Below are 27,645 nucleotides of genomic sequence, written 5' to 3' on the forward strand. Positions count from 1 at the left end.
CTGCTGAAAGTGCCCCCTAGGACTCCCCTCCAGGGCGGGGGGACGCCACGCAGTACGTGGGGAGGGTGGGTCTCCCACCTGGGTACTTCTGGCCCAACCCCTCATGGCTGAGGGCGGGCTCTGAGGCCCAGAGAGGGGAGGTCGCCTCCCTAGGAAGCGGTGGTCTCAGGGTTGAAGCTAGCACCCAGGCGTGGAACCTGGCTGCAGCCCTGTGCTGTGTGCACCTTGCCCACCAACCGCCTCAGGTGAGCTCAGGTGCGGGCTTCGGCCTGGGGGCTCGCTTCCTGGTACCGGCGGCCCCGCCCTGCGCCCTCCCCCTCCCCCTCCCCTCCCCCTAGGCGGGCTCTTCGGGCGGCGCGGGGTGGGCGGGGCGGGCCTGCGGGCGCCGGCCTGGGCCCTACCCGTGGCGGGCGGAGAAGACCGGGTCGGGTCGAGGACCCAGCGTGGCGCCCAGGGCCATGAAGCCGCGGCCCGGGGCGTGTGCGGCGGCGCTGGCTGCGGTGAGTGGGGTCGCGGGGGCACGACCTCGAGCCTGGCCGGGGCCTGAGTCCCCGAGGCGGCGGAGGAAGGGGACGCGGGGATGGGGTGGGGGTGGGGATAGGAGCCTCCGATCCTGCCTCGCTGGGGGCTGGGCCGGCCCCTCTTCCGACCTAAGTTAGAGGTTCAGCCGGGGTGGGGCCCTTCCGCCGAGAGGAAACACCCTCTCGGGGCGGGAGGGATCTGGGGTCCCCAGGCAGAGAAAGATCAGGGCCCCCCACCTTAGCAAGGGCGTGGGTGGGGGTGGGGACCGCCTGCTGCCCAGTCTTGAGGGAGGGGCTGGCGGGAACCCTCTTCTCTGCCCCTCCCAAGCCTGGTCTGTGCACAGGGGAAGGAAGTTAGTCCAGAGCCCCACCGATGGGCACCCCTTTGGGGCAAGAACCTGAGAAGTGGGCTGCTCTGTGAGCAAGTGCTGGGGCCCCTGAAGGCTGGGGAGACCGGGTAGAGAGAGCCCCCGGCCTGGGCAGCCAGGCTGGGAGCCAGCAGCCCCTGTCCCCCAGGCCCTCCTCCTGCTGCTGGGTGCCCAGGGCCAGGGCAGCGCTCCCAGCCCCAGGTGTGACTGTGTGCACAGCTTCCAGATGAGGAGTGGTCTGGTCTGCTGCGGGGGCTGCCCAGCAGGTGAGCGGCTGAAGGAGTGGGAGGGACGTGGCAGGAAGTGAGGGCCGATGGGGCAGGCGGGGGTCAGGAGGGCTGGGGAGTGGTGGTAGGCAGGCCAGGGATGGGACGAGGGGAGGCTGGGAGGGAAGTAGGGAGCCCGGGATAGGGAGGTGGCAGCCCTCTTTGACCCCAGGCTGGGTTCCACAGGGCACTACTTGAAGGCCCCCTGCACAAAGCCCTGTGGCATCTCCACCTGTCTCCCGTGCCCCCAGGGCACCTTCCTGGCCTGGGAGAACCACCACAAGACCCGCTGTGCCCGCTGCCAGGCCTGTGATGAGGAAGGTGCGGGGCTGCCTGGTGCTTGGGGGCAGGGCGGCTCTGGAGGACAGGCCCTGGCTGGGGTCCTTCTGAAGAAAGTGGCTGGCTCGAGCCCAGCCTTTGGCTGGGAGAGCCCTGTGCGCACCCCACCCTGGGGCCCTCTACCCTGGTCCTGCCTCAGGATGCCTTTGTGCCCTCTCATCCTGGTGACCTTCCAGCCTCTGCTCTGTGGTGATCTCCACATTTCTCTCACTTTGGGGGTGGCCCTGTCTCTGGTCTCCTCATCTCCATTCTCCGGGGGACCTGTCCTGCCTCTCTGTGGGGCTCTTTGGCTCTGACAGCCTCTGCTCTCCCCCGTCTCCCCTGCCAGCCTCCCAGGTGGCCCTGAAGAACTGCTCTGCGGTGGCGGACACCCACTGTGGCTGCAAGCCAGGCTGGTTCATGGACTGCGTCGTCAGCCAGTGTCCCCACAGTTCTCCCTTTCGCTGCCACCCGTGCCCAGACTGTGAGGCCGTGCACCGCCGCACGCGGGCCCCCTGTGGGTACCCCCGATCCGGGCCGTCTGCTCCCACACCCCCTTCCCCTGCCTCCTTCTCTCCCGTCCTGACCCGCACCATCTCCCGGACCACAGGTTCCAGCGGAGACACTCACTGTGGGACCTGCCTGCCCGGCTTCTATGAATACGGCAACAGCTGCGTGTCCTGTCCCACGTAACTTCCTGGCTGCCCTGGGTTGGGGGAAGGGAGGCTGGGAGCAGAGTGGGGATCGAGGGTCAGGGAGCAGGGGGCTTGACCCTATGGTAAGTGGGTCCCACCTCAGGCAAACACTGGATGGTAAAGAGAAATTTGAATTCACCTTATGTCAGATAAATAAGGGGGCATATCTTCCCTTTATGTCATACTTTCCTTTAGTAATCCTTCCAGCCCTACGTTAAGGATAGGATGTGTCACTTACAGAGAGAGTCGCGTTAATATAGTTTCAAAACTTGGGCTGAGACTCAAGATCTGTCCCTTGTTCTCGGAGGGATCTTGGGCGAGTTACTTCACCTCTCCAATCTGTGGGCTCCCCATCTGAACGTGGGAGTGTTAGTGGCTCTCCCCAGGGCTCTGATTAAGGGGTGACTAACTTTATTCACGCATCTGCTCCACAAGTGTTTCTTGAGCTTCTATCATTTCCAGACACCGTTCTAGGTGCTGGGGAAACAACAGGGAACAAAACAGGCAAATCCCAGAGTTGACATTCTGGTGACCCTCAGTCTAGTCTAGAAGAAGCTCAGTAAGTAGTGTTTGTTGTTACTGTTATGGACACCAGTGACGTTTCAGCAGTACTTGGGGAACATTCTTGGGTAGAGTGAGGCTTTCAGCAGGGAAGGGCCTCCAGGATGGAGAAGATGTCAGGTGGTCCTGAGCAGTCCCACCCCCTCCCCCCGGTGTGTACTCCCTCACCCTCCACCGCATCCCCTCCCCTTGCAGGAGCACCCTTGGGGGCTGTCCTGGGCCCTGTGTGGCTGTCTGTGGCTGGAGGCAGGGTAGGTGGTGAAATGGAGATGCCAGTGGGAGAGCTGGGATGGGCCGAGGGGAGGGTGGGGGACGGCTACCACCCGCCACCCACCAGCTGCTCTTTCAGTGTTCTGGGTCCAGGTGCTCCTGGCAGCCCTGGTGGTCCCACTCCTGCTTGGTGCCACCCTGACCTACACATACCGCCGCTGCCAGCTTTGCAAGGCCATAGTTCCTGGTAAGCGCATGTGCGCGCGCGCGCCCACGTTCCTAGAGGCCTGGGGTCAGGGTGGGTAGCCCAGAGCCCATTCAGCCTGATCCAGTGGGGGAAAACTGAGGCAGGGAGTGCTGGGAGTGGGTGCTGAGGGACGCAGGTTCCGGAGCCTTGCCTGGTTGCTGATTAAACTCTCTTGGTGTCTCTCAGCAGGTGAAGCTGGGGTGGAGGCCCTGACCTCGCTGCAGGTAAGATTCTCAGTAGTGTTCTAGGATGAGAGTGAACAAGCCTTCCGGAGCTGAGCGGTTGGGCCTTATTATAACTCGTGATCCCAGCGCGGCGCCTGGTAGCTGGCACGGAGTAGACCTCACGAACACATGTGCTGAGTTATCAGCGAGTGAGAGCAGCTCAGGGCCCGTCCTCAGGTGGCTCTGAGTCTACGGGGGTCCAGACAGGTAAACAGGAGCGAACAGCTCAGTAGGAAGAGTGTCACCACGGTGAGGCCTCTACCAGAGCTGGCGGAACAAGGAGAGGGCAGCAGGGGCAGGGCGTTCCAGGCAGGATAGCTCTTCTACTGGGTCACAGTGAGAGAGCATGGCCACCGGGGGAGGTGGCACCACGGGATGTTTGCTGACTGAGCCAGGGATGCCCACCCCCGGCCAGAGACCCCAGAGTCAGGCAAGCGAGGCTGACCTGGGGCCTCTCTTGGCTTCCAGGCCACCCACCTCTCACCCCCGGACAGCAGCTCCACCCTTCTGGTAACACCCAGCAGCGGCGAGAAGGTCTGCACCGTCCAGCTGATAGGCAGCAGCTGGACCTCTGGCTCTCCCCAGGCCCAGGAGGCGCCCTGCCCGGAGGTGACGTGGTCCTGGGACCAGCTGCCCAGCAGAGCTCTTGGTAAGGGATTTCAGGGGCCTGAGGCCTTGACCCCATTCTCCTGAGTCCGAGGTGATAAGCTGTGCTTTCCTGAGGCCACTTGCCCACTTCCCGTACCCTAACTGACCAGGCGGACCTCCCTGCCCGGCGGGGCCCCTGCCCGCATTCCCCATTGGCTCTCTCTGGCCGCAGGCCCGCCGCCCCCGCCCCCGCCCTCGCCGGCGGCCCCTGCAGGCTCGGCGGCCGCCATGCTCCAGCCGGGCCCGCAGCTCTACGACGTGATGGACGCGGTGCCCGCGCGGCGCTGGAAGGAGTTCGTGCGCACGCTAGGGCTGCGCGAGGCGGAGATCGAGGCGGTGGAGGTGGAGGTCGGGCGCTTCCGCGACCAGCAGTACGAGATGCTCAAGCGCTGGCGCCAGCAGCAGCCCGCGGGCTTGGGCGCCGTCTACGCCGCCCTGGAGCGCATGGGGCTGGACGGCTGCGCCGAGGACCTGCGGAGCCGCCTGCAGCGTGGCCCGTGACGCCGGGGCCCACCCGCCACTGCGAGGCTCTGGTGGCCCTTGCAGAAGCCCTAAGTACGGTTACTTATGCGTGTAGACATTTAATGTCACTTATTAAGCCCCTGGCACGGCCCTGCGTAGCAGCGCCAGCCAGCCTCACCCCTGTGCGCCCCCAAGGTTCCAGTTAAGGCGAGGAAGCGCCAACGACCATCAGCTGTTTTTCGGCCTGTGTTTGGCTGAGGCCTTGGTATTATTAAAAATCTATGAAGAAAAGCTGCTGCTTGGTGTTTCCGCGGGACTGGGGGTGTTAAGTGGCCCAGGCTTGGTTTTCCCAGGGGCGTCGAAAGGGCCAGAAGTCTTGCCACCCACGGCGGAGGCCAGTGTGGCCCTTAGCCCAAGCCTGCCCCTCCAGCTCCGCCCTGGCCCAGTTACCCCGAGGAGAGGAAGTCGCGGTGACGACGAGTTAGAGTGAGCATGAGCCCCGGGCGGCTGAGAGAGCTTTAATGCGGGTGCGAGATGGCAGGGACCGGGGAGGCAGCAGTTGGAGACACAGCTTCAGGATCCCTCGTCCTCCACTCACTCCACCAGGACCGTGAAAGCGTCCGGGGAGTGCGGGGCCTGGCTGGGGACGGCGCGCAGACTTGGAGGTGGGGCGCCGGGAGCAGTAACGCTGTCCCGACGGGCAGTTTGCAGTTTTCATCGTTTCTGGTAAACAAATGACTGAGAGGAAACCCTCGGCGGGGATGGGAAATGCGGCCGGGGCTAGGCCGGGCGCTGATCTGGGTCAGGGAGAGAGGAAAACCCCTTCCCCGAGCGCGGGGCCTGCCTCCGTCCAGGATGCGCCAGCGACGCGGGTTCCGGGGTGCAGGGGAGGGGGCGGCAGCAGGGCGCGCGACCCGCAGGAAACCAAGGTCACCACCCACGGGTCTGGGGAGAGCTCTGCACACTTTGACATTCAACGAACATGCAAATATACGTAAGTAGGCATGCAAATAAGCAGCGTCTTTTTGCGTCAACAGCTTGGGCACTTTTTCTGGGCGACTGCGGCGGCGGGCGCGCTCCAGCGTCGCCCGGGGCTGGGGATGCGGGTGCGGGGGAAGGGGGGGTGCCCGGGGTAGGGGTCAAGGAGGGGTTCCAGCGCGGGAGGGGAGGGCGGCGCGGCTCCCAGCCCTTCGGCCCGGGCCTGGCAGGCTGGGGCGGGGTCTGGGGGCGGCCCCAAGCTCGCGAGGCTGCGAGCAAGAGGGCGGCGTCTAGTACTTAGCGATGTCCCCCTTCTTCAGGATGATCTGTCGCTGCCAGGGCGCCAGCTTGCTCTCGTCGTAGCCGAGCGTCCGCAGCTTCTCCGACTGCTCTTTCTCCCGCTGCATCTCCTCCTGCTTCTGTCGTTCCTCCTCTTTCCTGGGCATGGGGTGGGGGGCACAGTCCCGGGCAAGGGTGAGAGGGTGGGCCAGGCCCCATTTGGGGGGGGTCACCAGTGGCAAGGAGTGGGTTACTGAGGGCAGGGGCTGGGTTGCTGGGGACAGAGGCACTCATGAATGGTGGGCAGGGCAATGGGTTGTAGGGGTAGAAGGTGACTGGGGACAGGGGGTGGGTTAGCAGGAATGTGGGCGGGATTGCTGGGGACAGAGGAGCTTGACTGGGGGCAGACTGGGGTCACTGGGGGACACACAGGAGCTGGGAAAGCAAGAGGCTGTAGCTGGGTTATTGCTGGCTGGGGGTGTTACTGGAAACAGAGGTGCTGGGTCACAGTGTGACAGAGAGTGAGGAGGGCGTGGTGCGGGGGCTAGGACCCAAGTTCCTGGGGACTGGGGTTGGGCTGCTGGGGAACAGAGGGGCCACATCATTGGGAGACAGGGGTGGGTGATTAGGGACAGGTTATTAGACCATGGCTAGATCTGCACTGCTGATGAGGTAGCCGCTCAGTACGTGTGGCTGTTTGAGCATATGGAATGTTGGGACTGAGATGCACTGTAGGTGCAAATGCTCATCGCGTCTCGCAGACTTAGTTTTAAAAAAGAGTGTAAGACATCTCAATGATTTTCATAATTATTATTATTGGGTTAAGATAGACTATTAAGTTCACTCATCTTTTTATTTTTTCAGTGGCGGCGGAATTTAATATCACATATGTGGCTCAACTGATACATCTATCAGACAGCACTCGGCTAGATTACTGAGGGCAGAAACTAAAGATCTGAGGGGCAGATGCTCTAGGTTATCGATACTGAGGCTGGGTTAACTGCAAGGCAGAAAGGCTAGGTTAACGGGAGATGGGGGCTGGGTAATTGGGGACAGGTCATTACAGCGTAAGAGCAAGACTTTGAGGTGCAGTGGGTAAGTTCCTGGGGGAGAGGGGTCTGGCGGCATTACTGGGAGCAAAGACACTGTGCTAACAGGGCTGAGTGACAAGGGGATGCGCTCAAGATTGGGGCTGGAGGAAGGGGCCAAAGGACTGTGACTGGGTGGGGGGAGGGGACACAGGTTGGGCCCAGCCCCACACTCACCGCTTCTGCTCCCTGGAAGAAAAGAGATGGCGTTAGTTGGCACCACCACCTCAGGGACACGCTCAAGACACCCTGCCAAGCCCCGCATCTTCCTCAGCTCACCTCTCCTCTTCCAGCTTCTTCCGCAGGATGTCCCGCCTCCAGGCGGGCATGCTGGCCAGCCAGGCCTCCTCCTCCTTCTCCTGAAACACAGCACAAGGCTTCAGGGCCAGCATGGGCTGGGACACGGGGGTCAGCGGGGGTGTTCCCCCACCCAGGGGAGCTGCCTGAGTCAGGGACAACGGGACACAGATGGGGTCGCAGGAAGAGACTCTTTTGATGCCCTTCTCTAGGGCAAATGGATGGGGACTCAGGCCCCCGTGTCCCAGAGGCGGCGCCAGAGAGGTCAGAGCTGAGTGTAGGAGGCGTAGGAGAGGAGCAGAGGGGGAGACTCCCCAGGGTGGGGGGCGGGGGGCAGGGTGGGGTGGATAGATGGCTCCAGGCCCCTGGCCCAGAATCTCTGGGCAGACTCATACGTGGGCCTCCACAGATCCTGCCTGCTCAGAGAGGCTCAGGCCGGTCCCTGGTTCCACTGTGAAGGACCTTCTCTTCCATGCCTGTCCTATTCTGAGAGCGGGTAGACGCTAGCTCTACAATCGTGTGGCTGCAATGACATGGGGGTGGGGGCATCCAACACAGGCAGCTTACAGCAAAGTGTTTTATTACTTGCATGTTACAGAGGAGAAAGGGTCTGGACACGTCACACGAACACTGCACATGTGGCTCCCTTGACCTCAGCCAAAGAGGTAGCTATGAACTCCAGTGAAAAACCAAAGAAAGAAAGAGAGCCACACTGCCCCAAGGGGGACCCACAGTCCCACACTCAGAGGGGCTGCTGCTTCCACCTGGCTCCACACGGAGCCAGGCATCGCTGGAGAGCCAGAGGGGGACACCTGGTTGGCTCTGTGCCATGCCCTGCCCATTCCGGCCAACACCCCACAACCGGCCACCGTGGGATCTCAAAGGCTGAGGCAGCCTGGTTCTGGGCACTCTGGCTTTTCCAAGGCCACTCGTCCTGTCCTGGTTTCTTCCTGCCGTATTCTGACCTCTGGAGGGCATCAGACAGGCATCCAGGCCCGGGTTAAGACGCTTGAAGGTAAATTCCGAATTCTGCGGCTCAGATGTCAAAAAGCTCTGCCTCCTTCTCCTTCCAGAAGGAGAAGCTGCGGTCGATGTACCGGCAGATGTCCTCATTGCTGAACTCGCCCATCTCAGATACCAGCTCCAGGGGTTCTTCGGCGGGGGCTTCGGAACTAGGAGGGGCCGACGTCGGGGGAGGCGCGGCTGGCGGGGGTGGGGACGGGGGCTGCGGCTCAGGGGCCGGCGCCTCTGGCTGCCCTTCTGGCCAGTCGCCCGTCTGAGCTGGAGCGGCCTCTTCGGTCGGTTCCCTCTCTTCCTTATCTGTCCCTTCCTTTTGCTCTTTCTCCACCTCTCCTTCCCGGGTCGGCTCAGCCTCCGGGGTGTCTCCGAAGAACTGGCGCCTGAGGTCCTCGAAGCCGTCGCTCCAGCCGCGCCGGCCGGCCTCCACCTCCTCGAGTACCACGCGGTGGAAGAGACGGATGAGCTCCCAAGGGTGGCTGCCCAGCCGGTCGAACATCTCGTAGCACAGCAGGTGGCGAAACTTGCGCTCCTCGCGGCTCAAGCCCATTTCGAGCAGCTGGAAGTAGCCGAGCATGAAGAGGTCGAGCGTGAGGCTGTCGTAGCGCCGGGGCGCGCCGCCGTCGAGGGGCGGCAAGAAGTGCTCGGGCCAGTATAAGCCGTGTGACAGGCCCGGGCCGCGAGGCGGGCGCGCCGGCACCTGCCGCAGCAGGCTCCGCCAGTGGCCCAGCAGCTTGCCCACCACCTGCCGCTGCTTCAGCAGGCGCAGCAGCCGCTCGTCCGGGCCATCGCCCGCCGGCGGTTGGGAGGCGTCGGCTGCCTCCGGGCCGGGGTCGGCGCCGGCGGCCACCACGCGGGGCAGCAGTCTGCGCAGGCGCACCTGGGCGTGGCGCCCGGGGCCGCGGAAGGTCCACTTGCGCCAGTGCTCCAGGAAAAGGTAGACGATGCGCTCCTTGCGCATGTCGATGTAGTCCTGGACGCCTCGCAGCTCGGTGGAGGGTGGCGGCCTGCGCGCCAACTGCTCGGGCTCGGGCAGCGCCGCCTGGCGTCCTGGCGCCTCGGGTGGGCCCAGGACGCCCAGGGGCTCCCCCGCGGCCAGCAGGCCGTTGGCGGCGGCGGCGCTTGGCTCGCCGGTACCGGCCACCACGTAGTCCTCCTCGAGGATGGGCTCGCGGCGCGGGGCGCCGGCGGGCAGAGAGAGCTTTCGGGGCGGCCCGCGCGCCGGCGCCGAGCCCTGGGCGCGCCGCTCGTAGGTGGCGCGGAGGTGCCGCACCGAGACGCCGCACTCGAGGATCTCGCGCGCCACGGCCTCGCGGCACCAGCTGAGCGAATGCGAGCGGCCCAAGCAGAGCGGGCCCGGCCGCCAGGGGGCGTCGGTCAGCGGCGGCAGCGGCTGGCCTGTGTCGGCGGCAAGTAGCTCGGCCAGGTGCGCGGGCCGTCCGCCCAGCGCGGCCAGCAGCGTGGCCATGCTCTTGAGCAGCTTGGAGATCTTGCTGCACCAGGCAGGCAGGCTGGCGGCGCGGCCGTGCATGCGGCGCGGGTCGACGGTGAAGCGCGGCGCCGACAGGGCGGCCGAGATGGGCAGCAGCTGCTCCAGCTCCAACTCCAGCTGCTCCAGGCGCGCCTCCAGCTTCTGCGCCTTGTGCAACACTTGCAGGTTCTCGATTTGCTGCTCGATGCGGAGGATGTCGGCCTCGGTCATGAGCTCGCCGAAGGGCCCGAGGATGCCGTTGTACTCGCGGGAGTACCTCCAGCCCTCGCGGGGGTAGCAGCACGAGCTGGCGGCCGTCAGCTAAGGCGGGGAAGACAAGAGAGGGGAGGGAGGCGCGTCTCCCTCTGGCCCGGCTCCCGCAGCGGCCGCCGGGGGCGCCTTTTGCATGTCCCGGGTGGTGTAATGGCTCCGCGGGGCTGCGTTTGCAGGGACGGGCCGCGCCTGGCCGGCGGGCAATTACACTGGGACGAGGCTTCGGCCCAGGCCGCCGCTCCAGGCGCTGGGCAGTGTCCACTCTGGTCGCTGGCAGGGACACAGCCGGTCGTTGGGCGCTGTTGCAGAGGCAGGGCCGGCGGATGGGGTCTCCACACCTGGCTTGCTCGCTCATTACACCACCAAAGGAACATGCAAAAGGCGTTGAAGCTGCGACAGACGGCAGCCCTCTCCCTCCCCATCCAAGGTCTGCGATTTCGAGGCCAGATCCCAGCAAGGCCGCGCCTCACCCCAGGCGGATGACCCCTGATCAAACTCCCCTGAGGCCCAAGACCTCCCTGTCCGTGCTGTCAGTTTTACTGCTGAATGAGAGGCCCTTAAAGTGGCTGAAGCTGTGGCTTTCACCCCTCTTCCCACCCTCTCTGACTCCTGGAATAATAACACAACTTACAGAGCTAGGCTTGCCAGGCACTCATAGTCTCATCTGTTCCTCATTTTAGTGCCGGGTTTTTCCAGCCCAGGTGGGGGGGAGGGGCTGCCATCACCTCCTCACTGGCCTCCCAGTTCATCCCGGCCCACCACCGCCCCCCACACAAAGATGTTTCCCAAATACAAATATGACGATGCCAACTTCTCCGCTTAACCCCACTCCCAGGCTCCCCACTACTCCAGGAGAAAGTCCATTGTCTTCAAGCCCAGGCCTTAGTTATCTGGCCGCTCCTGACGTCTCCACTCCACCCCCTTCAGTGGTAATGTCTTGGAGCTGCCACACCCACTCTGACCGTCAGGCCTCCCCGGTCCTTCCTGCTCGCTCTTTGACCCACTTCTTCCCCTGTCCACTTCCTTCCTCATCTTCCAAGTCTACCTGAGACATCACTTTCTCCTCCCCTACCACCACCCCAAACCCAAACAGGATGGTCGGTTCAGGGCTGCCCCAGTCCTCTGCCCTCCCCATCAGAGCACCTGCCCACTTGCTCACTCTCACATTGCCCTGTTTTGTCTCCTTGGGGCCACTTATCACTCGACTAAGGTGCTGTACTTGCTTGTTGGTTGACACCCCCCACCCCCACCGGCCCTGACATATTCACCGTGAATCCCCAGAGGCGACAACAGTGTGTAACACATAGACGGCGCCGGGGGGATGTCTGTTGAGCAGATCAATGGCAAACTATCCTGCCAGCCAGGGATGATCAACCCATCCGACAGATGAGAAACCCGAGGCTGGACGAGGCTCAGTATCAGTGAAAAGTGGTAGTTCAGGGAAAGAGCCCAGGCCAGTCTGACTACAACCAAAAGCCTCTCGGTTACTCATGTGGTCCCTTGGATGAGTCAACCTCACCCGGGAGCTTGTCAGAAGCGCAGAATCCCATCCCCACCCAGAGCACCTGAATCAGAAAAAGCATTTTAATAAGATCACGGGCGATTTGGGGGCATCTTAGACTTTGATTAACACTGCCATCGCATTAAAGGACAGGCTGTTGTGGGGTGGTGCTGGTGGTGGAGACTGGGAACCAGCCCAGGAGAGGGGTGGTGGTCCAGTCGTGCTTTTTCCCAAAGGTAATGGGAGCCGTCTGAGGCTGAAAGGTCCCGGGCAGATTGGGGGATGCGGTGGGACATGGGCTGTGGACCCAGGTGCGGACCCCAGGGCCCTCTGGAAGCCCAACCCCGCCCACCTTCCGCCTCTGTTGCTCCTCCTCCTGCATCTTCAGCTGCAGCTTGCGCACCATGACCTGGCGCTTCCACTCGGGGATGGGCCGGCCCTGCTCGTCGTGCGTGGGGATGAGCGCCTCCACGTCGAGCTGCACGCCCGGCGCAGGGGTGGCAGGCGGCGCCGGCGCCACGCTGCCGTTGAGCAGTGGCTGGGACCCCGCGGCCGGCGGGGTGGGGCTCCGGGCCCGTGACGGTGCCGGCGAGGCCGGCGGCAGCGGCGAGTCGGGCTGCGGGGGAGAAGCGGCGGGGCTGAGTGCCGGGTGGGCGGGGTCGAGGGGCTGGGGCGGCTGTCGCATCGCCTACCTGGGAGGCCGGCTGCCCACTGCCCGAGAACACCGTGGTCAGCCCCTTGCTCTGCGGCGTCGGCTTCAGACTCTTGCCCGCCTTGATCTCAGCCAGTAGCTCTGAGTTGTCGCCCGTCGGGGACATCATGTTGAAAGACTTGGTGCCTGCGCGGAGGCAGGAGAGGAGACGTTGGCCTGGTGTGAGGCCCGCGTCCCCGCCACCCCCTACCTGCCCTCCGCTGCCCCCTTCCCCAAGTCAGCGCAGGCCGGGGCCTTCCCTTGGGCTCAGAGGGCAGCTCTCCAGGTCCCGGGTCCCGCAGGCAGCTCTCTGGGACCCCAGAGACGGGTCCTCAGCTGGCAGCCCGCGCAGCCCCTCCATCCTCCCGGCCCTACTCACGGGGTGTGGAGCCCCCGCCTGGAGGCCCCTGGGAGTTCATGATGGCTCCTGGGCCGGCCCTGGGGCCTCTAGCGTATATCTTCGCCCAGCCCAGCGCACTGACTGCCGAGCTCCAGAACACTACCTGGGGCCAGCCACCCGACCTTTGTCCCGGCTTCCCCGGCCCTGCCCCGCCAGGGTGGAGTCTCCCCCTGGCCTTCTCTCTGCACCAGCAAACCCCAGCGACCCTTGGACTGAGTCACCTGGGGCTTCCATGGCTATAGACTCGGGACCCTGGATGCCAGAAGCCAGCCGGCCCCCTTCCCCCCACACACCCACAGACAGACACACGCGCAGACGCACTGGTTGCAAGCCCAGACGGAGCACACTTATGGCAAGCGCAGCGCAGCTCTGGTGGACCCGGGGAAGCCGAGACCTTACTAAGGATATAGGGTCGGGGCACTCAGGACGAGGGGCCAGGCGGACGCCATGCAAATGCACGGCGCGGAGTCTGCATTTTCCGACGAGGCCGGCGGAGGTGAATGGAGCTGGGGGAGGGTTGTCTTTAGAGACTGAGGAAGGGGTCAGGGCTGGGTGAGGGGGAAAAAGGGGGCCAACAGCTTCTGGGTTCCCCGGGCTGGGGATCCCAGAGCGCGGTAGTGGGAGGGGAGAAAGGGAAAAGTGCCGGTGGGCGCCGGCTGCGGGCTCATTTCTTTAGGCAAAACCGTCTGCCCGGCACAGAATGCGGGTAGAACCTGTAGTGTCCAGGACCCCTCGCCTGCCGGCCCCTGGTCCCGTCCTTTCCTCAAGACCCCAGCCCGTCAGCCTGGCTTTTCCTGAGCGTGCCCTGTGTCCCGCCCCCGCGCCTCAGCCAGGAGCCGCGCACGCAGCTACTCACTCTTCCTGTGTCTCAGCACTCTCACTTCTAGGGGCCGAGAGGAGAGAAGTGACAGCGAAGTTAGGAGAGGGAGGGGGCTGGGGTGAGGCTAGGACATCACAGAGAGCAAGAGAGGGCCAGGGAGGACAGGAGGAGGGGAGATGCGCGAGGGCGGGCGGGGCGGGGTGGTGGTGGTGAGAGGAGGAACTTTCCGGTCCGTCTGACCCTGGCTCAGGCTGCTCTGGGGCTCCACAAGGGTGGTCCGCTCAGTTCCCAGCTTTGTTGGTGCCCCTGAGGACTGGGCTGGGCTGCCATTGGCCCTGGACCCCCTAGCAAGGGCCTCAATCTTGGCATTGGGATGGGATAGGGCACCCAGCCCAGGCTCTGCTGCGAAGGGCTGTCTGGAGAAGCCCAGAGTCTATTTTTCTTCTGTTCCTAGTTTCAGCCTTGCTCCAGGCTGCCACGGGAAGGCACTGACCTCAAAGCTGGGGGCCTTTCTGGACGCTCAGCTGACGGTGGACATGCTACCATGGGCTGTGGTCTGCAGGGGCTGCGGCTCCACAGGTACCCCAAGGAGCCCAGGCTGGCCCTACCCTGGACGCTACTGCAGCCTTGCATCCCTAGCCAGGGAAATGAAGCTTTGGATGCTACCAGTAAGCATGGTCCCCGAACCGAGTGGCTGCGTGAGGAGAGCAGCTTGGCCACCCCCTGCCGGGCTGGAATGGAAGCATCAGCACCCAGATACCACCTCCTGGGCCTTCCAGGAGCCCCGGCGTGCAGGAGACTGTCCCGCATTTCAGAAGAGAAGCCCAGGAATCCTGGTCACCAGTCTAGCTCTTAAAAAAGGATGCTCGGGGATTCACCAGGAGGGGGAGGGCAGAGTATGACGGGTTACTGGCCTTGACCCTATAGCCAGGCCCGGGGCCGTAGCTAGCTTGGGAGAACAAGGGAAAGCAGCCAGGAGTGGAAGAGTGACTCAGGATAGATGTGGGGCAGGAAGAAGGTTGGCCAGCAACCCTGCCTCCTTGAAGCTAATTCTACTTCTCTGAGTTTCCCTCTAGCACCACCAGCTCATCAGAAACAGCAGCCACCAGAGCTGGGAGGCCTTCCCTACTGGGTGGAAGGCAGGGCCAGAGAGGGAAGGGGACTTGCCCCAGGTCACACAGCCCTGTCCTGCTCTGGCAGGACCTAAAGCAACCCCAAGCCTCCCCTTAGGGTCAAGTCCTCATTGGGGTGGGGCTGCAGAAAGATCAAAGAGCAAAAGAGGAAGCACCAGGGCAGTGGCAGCTGCCCGGGCCGGTGGCGGGAGGGGGGGGGGTCTTGGTTTCCCTCCCCCTTCAGGGCTAGCGCCGCCCCCCACCCCTCAACCCACCCCTACTCACTGCCAGTAGACGAGGAGGAGCGACGCTGCCCGCAGCCAGGGCCAGAGCCCTCGAAGGGCAGAGGAGGAGCGGGCGGCGGCGAGCTCAGGGCCTCGGGCAGGGGCGGCGGCGGCGGGGGCGGCGGGGGCAGCTCCCTGGACGTCTTGGGGTCCGTGCCGCAGCCGTTGTGCACGTGGTTCCCGGGGAGCAGCGCCGCCTGCGGGGGAGCGGAGGGGCCAGCGAGTGAGACGCGGGCGGCCCGGCCGGGTCCCGGGCGGCCTGCGGGTGCGGGCTGGCGGGCACGCACCTCCTCGCTGTGCGCCATGCCCGGGCGCGCGGCCAGCGGCTCCCCGGGGTAGCGGCCCAGCTGGCGGTAGTAGTCCCCCGTGCTGGGCTGCTTGCTGAAGGCGCGGGGCTTGCGGCTGGAGTCCTGCCTCCGCAGCCCGTTGCGGCCGTCGCGGGAGCTCAGCTGCGGGAAGACAGCGGGCGAAGTGAGCTTCAGGCACTTGTCTTTTCCGCCTCCCACATCCCTCTCCCCGCCTCCCCAACTCTTAACCTTCCGGGGGCTCGTGGCCAGCCGCGGTCCCAGACCCTCCTGTTCTCAGAGCGGGGATGGGGCGAGGGTCCTGCGGGCCTCGGTGAAAGGGCACTCTCGGTCGGCCCCACGGGGAGGGGCTCTGGGCGCGGGCCAAGGGGCGCAGGGGCCCCCACTGTGGCTAGAAGGGGCGGGCCGAGGGGCGGGGTGGCCCAGCCCAAACGCCAGGGGGAGCTGGAGAAGGGGTAGCTCCCAGCTTAGGCAGCGCTAAGGCCTCAGCCGTACCCCACTCCCGGCGACCAGACGGTCCCACGCGAAACCAAGGCTTCGCGCAACACTCCTTTGCGGGAGTTCCGCCCCGAGGAAGTCCACTGCTTGCCCAGGGCCCTCAGTCGCCCGGCCCCGGCCTGGGGCTGCTCCTACCTGCGACCGTGCTGGTGGCCCCCGCTGTGCACCTGGCAGCGGGGGCGGCATGGACTCGACACCTGCGCTACCTGATCCTTCCTCTCAGGTTACAGCCCAGCCCGCCCGCCCGCGCCTATGAGCGCCTGAGAGCTCTGTCGGCCTGACATCACCCAGGGCCTGCCAATCCCGGGCCGAAACCCCCAGCAGCCGGGAATGCCACGGGGGCGCCCCCTGCTCCGCCAACACCTGGCTGCTGCGCCGCGCCTACCCCACAGGCCAGATGTGGCCCCACCCCCCTGCGCCTCTCTCCCTCCGTTCTGGGCTGAGCACCCAAGGCTTCATCCCCCCACTCGCCCCCTCCATCCGCCAGAGACAGAATTTGCGCCTCACCATGGGCAGTGGAGCCCCCCACGTCTGGCCCCCCGGGTTCCGGGTCACGCCCCCGCCCTTTCCCTCCCGCATCTGGAAACCATCGCCGGCTGCGTAAGGGACACCGACACCCGCGCCCAAGCCTCAGGTTTCAGGGGCGGCAGGCCGGGCTCGGGTGACAGCGCGGGCCGCCCACTCCGTCGCATCTGCCCCCCACTAAGCCCAGCCCGGGAAGAAAGACAGGAGGCGCAAGGGCCAAAGGCCAAGTCACCTGGCAGGGGCTGTCCCCTGCCCCACCCCCAGTCCGAGCGTCCCCACGGTGGCCCCGGACCCTCCAAGCCCCACCCGGCCGGGCTCACGTTGCAAGGAAACGCGACACCGCGGGATTTGTTTTCTGGGCCAGCCTGCCCCCTCGGCGCCCCCTGCATCCCCGAGGCGCGGACGCCGCGACCCTGCTCCTGCCCGCGGTCCGGAAAAAGCCGGGGAGTGGGGGGGGGGCGCGGGGCACACAAAGGGCCCTTGTGGAGCGGCCCAGCGCCTGCCGCCGGGCACGCACACAACGGCAGAGGCACGGCACCTCGCAGTCCTGGTGTTCTGGCTCAGGGGAGGGGCCGCCTGTCCTGTGGCTTGGGGCAGGGCTCACACGCCTGGCCTGCAAAGTCTGCTGGCCCTAGGCCCCCTGCAGGCCTCTCCTGGGCCACCTTCACCTTCTGGAGATGAAAGAGGAACCCACTGAGAGCCTGGTCTGAGGTAGCAAGAAGACCTGCAGTGGAGCTGTGTCCTCCCCTTCCCCCAGCCGGTGGCCCTGCGATGTGGGTCACCTGTGGGAACTGTGTACTGAGCTCGGCCCTGGGGCAGCCTGTCTTGGGCTCGAGAGAGAACTACAAGGTCAGGGTTCCCACAGGACCCTAGGGGGGCTCAGGCTGCCCTCCCCTGCGGCCTCAGACCAGCCTCCCTCTGTCCTCTTGACTAGAACCCCAGGGCTTCCTCTGGGCCTCCTTGCCCAGGACTCTCAGAGCTGTGCAGACCAGCCCTCTGCCCCCTCCCCTGCTCCAAAGCCTCGGCCAGGAACCCACAGGCCCTGCATCGGGGCACCCCACACTCAAAGTGCCCGCACCGGATTCGGCCCCTTCTTACAAGCCTGCTTCTCCCACGGCGCCCATCTCAGGACTGGCTTGTCTACGCACCTGGGAGCTGAAGCCCCAAACTGGGGAGCCAGCCTCCATGTTACCCCCGCGTCCAGCCCCCAATGCTGAGAGGGTGCTGAGCCCTGCGGGTGCCCCCTCCCCTGGCCTCCACCCTCCTCCCAGCCCTCACCTTCACACTGCCTGCATCTCCCACCTGCAGACACTCCCTTGGGACCCTCTCTCCACCTGAGCCCGGAGCTGGGCGCGAGTACGCCTGTGGAGGAGCAGTTTGCACATGTGCTCTGCCGACTCCATGAGCTCCCTGCCACCTGTGCAAGAGGTGGTGAGGACCCAGCTCCCGGGGAGGCATGGCTATCTGGGTATGTGTTCCTTCCCCCCGCCCTGCCCCCCAAGTCCCCAGAGGGTGCTGGCTTTGTCTTCCTCATCTCTCTGTCCCCAGTGCTCAGCCCTGAGCCGCCATGGGGCTGACCGGAAGCTTTGACTCCTGAACAGGCCATTGGACCAGGGACCACCTCCCCCCGCCCCCGCCGCCCGCCCTGTACCCAGGAGCCGGGCCACCTGTTGGCCTCTGCTGCCCCCCCATCAGCCCACTCCCGGGGCCGGAGGGCAGGCAGGTTGGGGAGGGTTCACTACCTCCTTCTTGAAGGCCTCGGTCTCCACATGGCGGAGTTTGCTCTTCGTCTGCGTGTAGATGTCAGCTGCTTGTAGCCCCGCGGGGGGCTTGGGAGCTGGGTAGCCTGGCGGGGGTGGGGGCATCTGGGTGCCTGGGGGTGAGAATGGTGGAGGGAAGCTGGGTGGTGGCGGTGGTGCTTTGGGTCTCTCCATCCTGCTCCGGGGCAGGCCCGGCTCTGGGCTCAGCATGTCCATGTAGCTCTGTATGTCTGCAGCTCTCGTGCTGGGAAGCCCTGGGACAGAGGGAAGGCTGGGTTTGGGAGTTTACAAAGAGGCTGCCCCCAGGCCCAAGACCCCCTCCTGCCCGGAAACAACGTGCCACGGGAGTAGGCAGGCTCCAGGTGCAGCCTGACACGGCCCCACCGTGGGCCCCGCAGGGCCGGGCCCACCTTCGCCCTGGCCCTGCCCACCTGCAGCCCTGCACTCATTGGGGAAAGGCCTGTGCTCAGGTTTGAGCGGAACTGGCAGGAGACCGCGGGCTCCAAGACAGGGCTGCGGAGCACAGCCACCTGGAGGGTGGAGGGGTGGCTCCTCGGGGCAGTACCGAAGGCCACACCACATCTTTGCAGGGGGCCCCAGCAGCTCTGCAGGCCACCACCTGGCGGCGTAAAGCCGGCATCGCAGGTGGACAGACACCTAAGCTCAGGGCGTGGTCAGCATGTGTGAGCATGTGTGCCTGGCTTCTGCCTGAGTGTGCATTCGTGTATGTTCCTGAATGTGTGTACGTGCTTCTTTGTACTTATTTTTATTTTTATTTTTTTTGCGGTACGCGGGCCTCTCCCTGCCATGGCCTCTCCCGTTGCGGAGCACAGGCTCCGGATGCGCAGGCCCAGCAGCCATGGCTCACGGGCCTAGCCGCTCCGCGGCACGTGGGATCCTCCCGGACCGGGGCATGAACCCGTGTCCCCTGCATCGGCAGGCGGACTCTCAGCCACTGCGCCACCAGGGAAGCCCTTCTTTGTACTTGTGAATGTGTTTGCATTGGTCTGTGGACCTGGGGTGCATGAGTGCACACATGTAGCGTAGGTGTCTGTATGGTTCTGTACGTGTGGTTGTGCATTCACACCCGTATGCTGTGTGTACACGTGTAGGTGTGCACTCTTGAGTGTGGGTAGGTGTGTGTAGAGTCTGGGGAACATTGTGTGTGCGCGTGAGTGACGACACTGAACTGCGTGCGGGCTGCTTGCGGCTTTTGTTGGCGGGAGGGTACCTGTGGATGTATAGGCATGTCTGTGATGGACACCCACAAGCGTGAGTGTCACCTGTCCTCCCCAGAACCAGCCCTCCTGGTGACCTGGGCAGCCTCCAGTGTCAGCTGCGGGCAGAGTGGGCTCAGGGATGGTCCTCAGGGCGCAGTGGTCTGGCTCCAGTTGGCTCTCCCTCCCCCCTCTCCCCAGGCCCACTCACCACGTGGGGGGCGCCGGCCCTTGATGCTGGAGTGGCCGGAGGAGCAGGACCCGTAGTTGGACAGGGTGCTGGCCGGCGAGCTGAGGTCAAAGTTTGGTGGCTGGACCGACGTGGTGGTGTTGGGTGAGGACATGCCCGAGTCAGGCTGCTTGGTCTCCAGGTCAGCAGATGGATCCCGTGACAGCACACGGTGCTCCACGCTCTGAGCGGGAGAGGGGGCTGTGAGGGCAACCCCGCTCCAAAGACCAGCGCACCCTGGGCCAGGGTCCTGCTCGGGCACACCCTCGCTGTGTGACCTCGGTCAAGCCACTTCCCTCTCTGGGCTCCCTTCCCCATCATCTCTCAGGTTCTTCCCAGGCTAAGATTCAAACCCACCCCCGCAGTGGCAGGACCACGGATTCCTGGAAAACTCCCAGCCCTGGCTGGTCTCTGCTCAGGGGGGTTGAGAGGCTCTGCTCAGAAGAGAGGGAGGACGCTGGGCTGGACCCCAAGCGAGGGCGGCCACGGCACCAGCCTTACTCCTTTCTCATCAATGGGCAGAGGGCCAGGCTCCAGCGTGGCGAGGAGGCACCGGCGCTGCTGCAGCGGGTGGGAGCATTTGCAGTAGCTGGGGATAGGGGAGGGGTGCACGGCACCTCCAACGTGCAGGAAAGACTGAACTCCCGACCTGGCCAGCAACCACCCTGTCTCTCCTTGCCGGACTGGGACGAATCCCAACATGAGCCTAGCCCCTGTCTCCTGATGGGGTCTTTGGGGAAAGGACGGGGCCTGGGGTGGCCCAGCTGAGCTGGGGGGGCAACCTGAGCTCAGCCATCCCCCACCACTGCCTCTCCCCTGCCCACAGGCCTGACCCTCCCTCCAGGGAGCGGGCTGGGGTGGGGGCCCTGCTTACGTTGCCCATGCTGGCCCTGCTGCCGGCAAGGCTGCGGCTCGCTTGCTGGCTGCCTCCGGCCCAGGCCAGCTCCTCCCTGCCTGAGAACTGTCACAGGTCCCCCGGGAACGGGAGGCCGGCCTGGCACCAGGTAACGGCTGGTAAGCGGCCATGCTCATTGGCCCTGTAATTAGGGGCTCTGCGGGAGTGTTTGCCTTTTCTGGGCCAGTATCCTCCATGGCTTGAACCGTCACTGCCGCAGCTGGGCCCGCCTTGTGAGGGGGCCAGGTCCTCCACACTCCACCCAGTTCGGGGGGGCCAGGCCCTGCTGCCTTAACCCCTGAGACAAGGGGAGCCATAGGAGCTGGGCTTGGGGAGGGCAGCCTGAACATGCTCTTTGCTTGGCTGGCTGAGGTGGGTACTTGCCCAGCCCTGACAAAGGTTAGGGGCAAAGGCTTTGCAGCCTGGGGGGACGGCTTCAAGTTTCATCTCCTCCACTTACTAGCTACATGACCTTTCCATCACTTGTCCTCTCTGTCTGTACCTGAGTTTCTTCATCTGTAGGTGGGTATAACAGCACTGCCTGCCCCATTGTGTTATAACAAAGATTTTAAAAGTTAGTGAAGTACCAGGGCGTGGTAGCCAGTAAACGCCATATGTGTCAGCTGTTAGTACTAATTCGCTGTGAAGATGAACTGAGATTACATCGTAAAGCACTAGGCAGGGTAGGGTACCTTACCGGGGTCAGAATTCAAGGAGTGGTGCTTGTTTGCTCATTGCCTGAAGCTAAAGCCTCCATCAGGGGGCGCCAGAGGGCGCTGAGGCTCTGTGGACCACTACTTTCTCCGGATGGCCCTTTCTGGGGGGAGTTCTTCCTTGGGGCCGGATGCCATCTCTGACCCCTGGGCCTTGCTGTGCTCTGGAGTCCCCAGAACCAGGGTGCCCCCATATGCTCGACGACAGGGCAGACAATGCTCTGGGCAGGGGGTCATCGGCCTTCTCTCCTCCAGCCTCATTCCGCAGCCCCTCTCGTGGCCAGGCTGCCCCCCTTCTGAAGATGCCTGTGAAGCCAGCCCTCTTTCCTCCCTCCTGCGCCAAAGCAGACGTTGCACCAGAGGAGCCAGAGCCCAGGACTGGGAGCCACCCACATCTGCGCTCAAGTCCCAGTGGGTTCCTTCGTGGCTTTGTAACCATAATAAAATAATCTGAAAACACTAACACAGCTTTTCAATTATGAAGTAGCCACGCAGTGAGCAAACATATACAGTAGTGGTGAAGAGCGGTAGCGCCAGGCCCGGACACCAGGGCTCCGCCATTTAATGATTGGGTGATTGGGTCTCCCCAAGACTCAGTTTACTCACCTGTGAAATGGGAATACGAGCACTCCCTACCTCAGAGTGTGGTGGTGAGAGTTAAAGGAGCTAGTTAATACCTGTGGGCAGGTGAATGCACTTTACTGTTCCCACTGGTGTGTAAGTGTTGTTGTTTCTCCGAGCCTTGGTTCTCATCAGGACGAGGCTGGTCCTCCTTCCCTCGATATTTCTGCCCGCACACCCTCACTCCCCAATGGTCAGTGGTTCTGGCCTGAGAGGTCACGTGGGGTAGTGGTCTAGGGCACTTACTCCTGTGACCCCGGGCAAGGGGCCTCACTTCCCTGAACCTCAGCTTCCTCCGTGGTAAAAAGGGTAACAACACCTACCCCTGCGGGGAGGTGGGGGCAAGCTGTGGGGGGAAATGCAGTAACGCGGGGGAGCAGCGCCCGGGGCGTACCAGGTTCTCCACGGTGCGCAGGTAGCGGGTGCAGTGGCTGTGGCCGTTGTAGTCCGCGAGGTCGGCGGCCGTGTACCCGTCTCGGTCGCGGACGTCCAGCTCCGCGCCGTTCACTACCAGGATCTGGCAGCACTGCAGGGGCGCGCAGTGAGGACCCCCGGCCGACAGCCGGGACCCCGGCGCTTGGGCAGCGCTGTGCTGAGAGCGCGGCGCCAGCAGAGGGCGCCCGCCCCTCCCGCGCTCGCCCGGCCTCCCGGCCACGCCCCCGGCCCGCCCTCACCTCCAGCTCCCCGTTCTCGGCGGCGTCATGCAGCGGGGTCCCGCCCCACAGGTCGGCCGAGATCTCGCCGCCGTGCAGCAGGAGCCAGCTGAGCACTTTGGCGTGACCGCGGCTCGCCGCGAAATGCATGGCCGTGGCGCCGTCCTTGTCCTGCTCCGACAGGCTTACGTCGGTGCAGCTCACCTGGGGGGGAGGGGACGGAGCACAGAGGGGCGGGGGCTGGGCGCCAGGCCCCTCTTGGCCCCGCCCCCGTCCCGTACAGGCCCCGCCTCTCCCGGGCCCCAACCCCGACCTGTCCCCGAGCTCACCAGCCACACGATGACCGGGCTGTGGCCCATCTGCGCCGCGGCGTGCAGCGGGGTCATGCCGTCGTGGGCGCTCAGGTGCGGGTCCGCGCCGCACTCCTGCACCAGGTACTGCGTCACCTCCAGGTGGCCCTCTTGGCACGCCAGGTACAGGGGCGTGGCACCGTTCTTGGTTTGGGCATTCACTCCCCTGCGGAAGACGCAGCACCCACCGCGGGCTCTCAGTGCCCGTCCCCCTCCAAAGCTTTCTTCACCCCTCACCCGCTTCCGGGGAGCTCTGGAGGGCTGGGAGGGTGGGTTGGAGAAAAACCTAGTGGCTGGACCCGGCTGCCCAACTCCCTCTGGACTCAGTCTTGTGCCAGCCTCCCTGGGTGTGGGGGGGGCCCTCTGGCTTGCTCCCCACCTCCCCCCGGCAGCCTTCTTTCTGCAATGCACATTTGACTGAGCTAGTCTCTGCCCTCAGTAAATAGCCCACCTTTTTACCAAGGTCTACAGGGATGCGGTGACCTGGCCTCCCCCTACCTTTTCAGCCACACTGACCCACAGTCAGTGTGCGTCCTCACACCTGCTGTCGGACCTCTGTACCTTTGATCATGTCCCCTCTCTGTCTGGAATGCCCTTCCCGTCTCTCTTGAAGACTCGGTACAGATCCCTCCTTCATGAGGCCTGCCCTGATTTCTCCAGCAGAACAGGCCTTTCCCACCTCTGTGCCTCATACTCTGCCCTGGGCTCACTCCATGGGCCACCTGTCATGCTCGATCATAACTTATTTTGGCCTCTGCCGCCCCCAGAAGACTGAATTCCCAGAAGGCAGAGTGGTAGTGTCACCAGATAAAACACAGGATGCCCAGTTACGATCTGAATTTCAGATAAACAACAAATAATTTTCTAGTGTAAGTCTACCCCCAATGTGGCACGGGATGTGCATACACTAAACCATTATTCGTTGTTTATCTGAAATTAAAATTCAGTGGAATATTCTGGTTGTGGTTGTCATCAGCCTGGCAACACGACAGGTGCCGCCGTCCACTGAGCACCTCCCCTGCGCTACGACACTAGCACACAGGTCCTCACTGCATGTCCTAACTTAGGTCCTACTGTCATCCCCATTTTGCAGTGGGACAATTGAGGCCCAGGGCCTGTGACTTGCCAAAGGTCACACAGCTGGTAAGTGGCACCGGAGCACAATCCGTCTGTGTGATGCAGGCCCGGACGCACAGCAGGTACGAAGGGAGCGAGGAGAGGGATTGGGGGAAGGGCCATTCCATGTCTTCACTCCCTCAGCCGTCCCTCGGGCCTAGCTTGCAGCTGTCACTGCCCCCCATCCCTGCTCCCCAGCTCCCACAGAAGGGTCCTAACTGGGGAATCAGTCCCATGAAGTAGAGTGCTGCTGGGAAATAGGGAAGCTGTCCCTGCCACTGGCTCAGCCTCAGTTTTTCTGACTTCACAATGTGTGTGGATGCCAGGGTGCAGTTACCAGATCCAGACACTAGGTGGAGCCACAATCTAGGCCCAGGCAGAGGAGCTCGCAGCGGGTCTGGGACACAGAGGGTGCGGGGTAGGGAGTCGGAGCTGAGTCCCTCTGGGCTGGATCAGCCCTCTGGGCCCCAGGAAGCGCAGTTCTTCGTCCGACTTCATATCCTCCCACCCACCCACCTCTCCCATCTATTTGCTCACGACCTCGATCACACGCTCCACCCCCACCACCCACGCCCTCTCTCCCTCATCTAAGTGTCAGCCGCGTGTACGGTAACGTGGGCACCAGGCCACCCACTCCTCCTCCATCTGCCCCCTCACCCACCCTCTTGTTAGCCACCCACGACTCGGCCCCTCGCTCTCACACACCCCTCGGACCCTCCCGTCTGACCTCTCCCTGTCCCTAAAACCCCATCCCTTTCCACTTGCCCTGACCCCTGACCCCTGACCCCAGGCGGCTTGCAGCGCCCACCGGGCACGCAGCCCCAGCTCTCTTCGTCCTCCTGACGTGGGAACAGCCCCTCCTCAGGCACAGAGCTGCCACTTCGGGGCTGACACCGAGTCTGGGACGGTGCCCGGCTGCCTGCCAATACCCCACCCGTGTCGGGGGCGCAGTGGTGCGCCGAGCACAGCGCACAGGGGCAGACAGCGTCGCGCCCACACGCCGCACCTCAGGAACGCGCTGGCTCTCGGCCACCGGCCTCCACGCCCCGGTGCCAGCACTGCCCCCCTCCCACTTTCACAAGCTGGTGCGTCAGGAACGGCCCGTTTAATATTTCATGACCGACACTCGATGGCCTGAATTATTCACCCCGTAACCAAGGCGGAGCGAGTGCTGGGGTCCTGGGGCTTGGAGACTGGAGGGGCCACCGCCCAGGGCCCACCGGGCTGTCTCGGGGGAGGCCGTGTACGCAGCTCAGGGCGCCGGATCTGCCGGCAGCCCTGTTCTCCCAGTCCACCCCGCCTGGCTGGGATCCATGACCCACGGGTGCCCAGCCAGCCTGAGGAGGTCTCAGAAGGTCTGATAAGCTGGCACAGAGCAGGAGCCGGGCAGGAGGGGGAAGCTGTGCTCACAGCCTCCTGCCAGGCCCCTGGCTGACAACCCCAGCTGGCGTCCTTGGTACGGAGGGAGCGCTCAGTAACCCATACGGGAGTCACAGCCCCCAGCCTGGGAGACCCCAGAATACGGGGCAGATTTGTTGATGGGCCGGGGTGGGAAAGGGGGTCCTGGTCTTGTACCTTTCTTCTGTGTCGACCTGGAGGCAAGAAGAATGGGCACCCTCATACGCACTGGGGTAAACTCTAAAAATATGGAGGAGGGACTTCCTTGGCGGTCCAGGGGTTAAGACTCCATGCTTCCAATGCAGGGAGTGCAGGTTCAATCCCTGGTTGGGGAACTAAGATCCCATATGCTGTGCAGCGTGGCCACAAGATAAAAAACATATATATATACATACACACACAGGAACAAAGTAAATTAATGAATTTCGTCCTTTTCTTTCTTTTTTTTTGGCGGCGCTTGTGGGATCCTAGTTCCCTGACCAGGGATCGAACCCGGGCCCTGGCTGTGAAAGCGCCAAGTCCTAACCACTGGACCGCCAGGCAATTCCCAACACTAGTCTTTAAATTAATGAATTTAGATGGAGAGAGAGTGAATTTATATAGTAGTAGAGATGACGATAACGGATAACAATGACAGTGGGTACCATCTACTGAACAAACTGCTCTGTGCCAAGCACTGGGATGCGCGAAGTACACATGGTCTCTATCTACTCCTCCTAAAGACCTTACCCAGTAGGTGTCAGAATCGTTCCCCTTTTACAGATGAGGAAACTGAGGCACAGAGGGCTAGGATCCCTTGAGAGGCAGAGGGGGACCCAGTGTGAGAAGGACCTGGTGTGTGTGCCACCCACAAGTGGTGTCTCGCCTCCCATCTCTGTTCACAAAGCCGTCCACGCGTGGGGATAATGATCGTTGCTGAGACACGCTTGCAGAGCCCTCAGCAAGGCCTGGCGCCGTCGCTGTATTTTAGGATCCCTCCTCCCTGTGCCTCTGTGGGAGCACTGCTGACCTGGGGTGTCCAGGCCCCGACAAGCATGGGTCAGGCCGGGCAGCATTTCTGCTGCGGAGTCGCTGCCTAGAGCAGAGGGATGGGGTCTCGGGAGACCTCTGGCCTCAGGACCCGCCCGGCTCCAACCCATCGAGTTCTAGCCATAGTGACGCCATGGGTGACCGGTCCAGCCCCAGCCCCTACTCTTGGCCCTGGCCTCCACCCACCACCCCAACTCTGTGGCTCACTGTGCAGGGCCCCGGGGCGTTCTCTAGCACCCCCCCCAGCCTCAGTTTCCACATATGGCAAATGGGCATCACAGCTGTTGCCTCTCCAAGCCTCTTGTGAGAGACAGAAGAGGAATCTTTGAAAATTGCAAGGTTCCTCCCAGGGAAAGCAGGGCTTGGCTTCCTGGTACCACGGCCACAGCCTGACCCGCCAGCCCCCTCACACCGTCACCTCCAGGCTACCGGCCTCGAGACTGACGTGGCCACGCCCTAACAGGCGCCCCTCACCCCACCGAACACCTGCTTCTCTTGGCTACGGACAAGCACACACCAGGCCTTCTCAGCCTCCCTGGATGGGCCCTCGACCCTTGCCCAATCTCCAAATGTTGGGGTGCCCCAGGACCTCCTTTCTAAACTCACTCTGCCCCTGGTGAGGTCATCTACTTCCCAGGGGTATAGGTCACCTGTCCCCAGTGCCGCTCCCCCCCAGCTTGGACCTGGAGCACCTGCGGCCCCTGCACCAGCGCGCAGCTCACTCAGCCACCTGGGCATTGAGCAGCTTCTTGAATTTCACTTGCCTTTTTTTTTTTAAATTAAAAAAACTTTTTGAGGCTTCCCTGGTGGCGCAGTGGTTGAGAGTCCACCTACCAATGCAGGGGACACGGGTTCATGTCCCAGTTCGGGAAGATCCCACGTGCTGCGGAGCGGCTGGGCCCGCGAGCCATGGCCGCTGAGCCTGTGCGTCCAGAGCCTGTGCTCCGCAACGGGAGAGGCCACAACAGTGAGAGGCCCGCGTACCGCAAAAAACAAAAAAACTTTTTGACCATGCCACCCAGCTTTCGGGGTCTTAGTTCCCCGACCAGGGATCGACCTGCGCCCTTGGCAGTGAAAGCAAGGCGTCCTAACCACTGGACCGCCAGGGAATTTCCCCTTTACCTGCCTTTACATGGAGCAAATCTCTCCACACTCTCCCTCAAACTACCTTCCCCCCTTACTGTCCCCATTTCAGTGAAGGACACCAGGCCACCCTCCCCTGAGTCTTTGGCAACACTGGACCCTTGAGTTCTTTACAAGTCTGCGTCTCCCTAGCAACCATCACATAATGATACTTTTCTTCCTCTTGGAAACAAAGATGATATGGACAAACTGTAACTATTAAGCAAGTCACCCTGATGACACAAAAGAAACATGGAATGCTTGTAAAGGTTTGATAGAAATCTCCGTCCAAGATTGCTGCCACCTTACTGTGACCGTTGCCACTAGGAACAAGGAGTGACCTGCCCACAGAAGCAGACTCCGGTCAAAGAACAGCATTTCCAGTGGCCCTCCCCACTGGCAATCATTTCTGCCCCAAGGGAGGTCTGGTAGGGGATGATCTCCACAAGGATTAGATCTGGCTGTGAGGTGAGTCCGCCCTGA

At 63.4% G+C, this 27,645-nt stretch overlaps 2 protein-coding genes across 4 annotated transcripts in view; one reads left to right on the forward strand and one right to left on the reverse strand.

The window, feature by feature from the left end:
* Positions 1-458: 458 nt before the first annotated feature.
* TNFRSF25 (TNF receptor superfamily member 25) lies at positions 459-4,742 on the forward strand (the record flags this gene model as incomplete). Its single annotated transcript, XM_082661408.1, has 10 exons — positions 459-500; positions 1,038-1,155; positions 1,342-1,476; positions 1,823-1,990; positions 2,084-2,162; positions 2,925-2,980; positions 3,079-3,186; positions 3,373-3,410; positions 3,879-4,059; positions 4,231-4,742. The coding sequence occupies 10 exons, from the start codon at positions 459-461 to the stop codon at positions 4,557-4,559; spliced, it is 1,254 nt and encodes a 417-aa protein (XP_082517534.1). The 3' UTR covers positions 4,560-4,742.
* A 1,046-nt stretch (positions 4,743-5,788) lies between these two features.
* ESPN (espin) overlaps positions 5,789-27,645 on the reverse strand; it is a gene marked incomplete at both ends in the record, with an annotated part of 30,607 nt that continues 8,750 nt past the window's right edge. Inside the window, 13 exons of one of the 3 annotated variants that reach the window (XM_082671162.1) lie at positions 5,789-5,936; positions 7,043-7,054; positions 7,145-7,224; positions 11,777-12,040; positions 12,117-12,262; positions 13,372-13,398; positions 14,733-14,928; positions 15,019-15,180; positions 17,802-18,073; positions 19,248-19,449; positions 21,889-22,020; positions 22,169-22,351; positions 22,477-22,663. In XM_082671162.1, coding sequence (XP_082527288.1) covers positions 5,789-5,936; positions 7,043-7,054; positions 7,145-7,224; positions 11,777-12,040; positions 12,117-12,262; positions 13,372-13,398; positions 14,733-14,928; positions 15,019-15,180; positions 17,802-18,073; positions 19,248-19,449; positions 21,889-22,020; positions 22,169-22,351; positions 22,477-22,663 — 2,011 coding nt within the window. Of the gene's footprint in view, positions 5,937-7,042; positions 7,055-7,144; positions 7,225-11,776; positions 12,041-12,116; positions 12,263-13,371; positions 13,399-14,732; positions 15,181-17,801; positions 18,074-19,247; positions 19,450-21,888; positions 22,021-22,168; positions 22,352-22,476; positions 22,664-27,645 lie in introns of all 3 variants that reach the window. The other 2 variants (XM_082671163.1, XM_082671161.1) reach the window with 2 other exon arrangements.

This window comes from Grampus griseus (genome assembly GCF_964374135.1).
Source record: "Grampus griseus genome assembly, chromosome: 1".
NCBI classification, from domain to species: domain Eukaryota; kingdom Metazoa; phylum Chordata; class Mammalia; order Artiodactyla; family Delphinidae; genus Grampus; species Grampus griseus.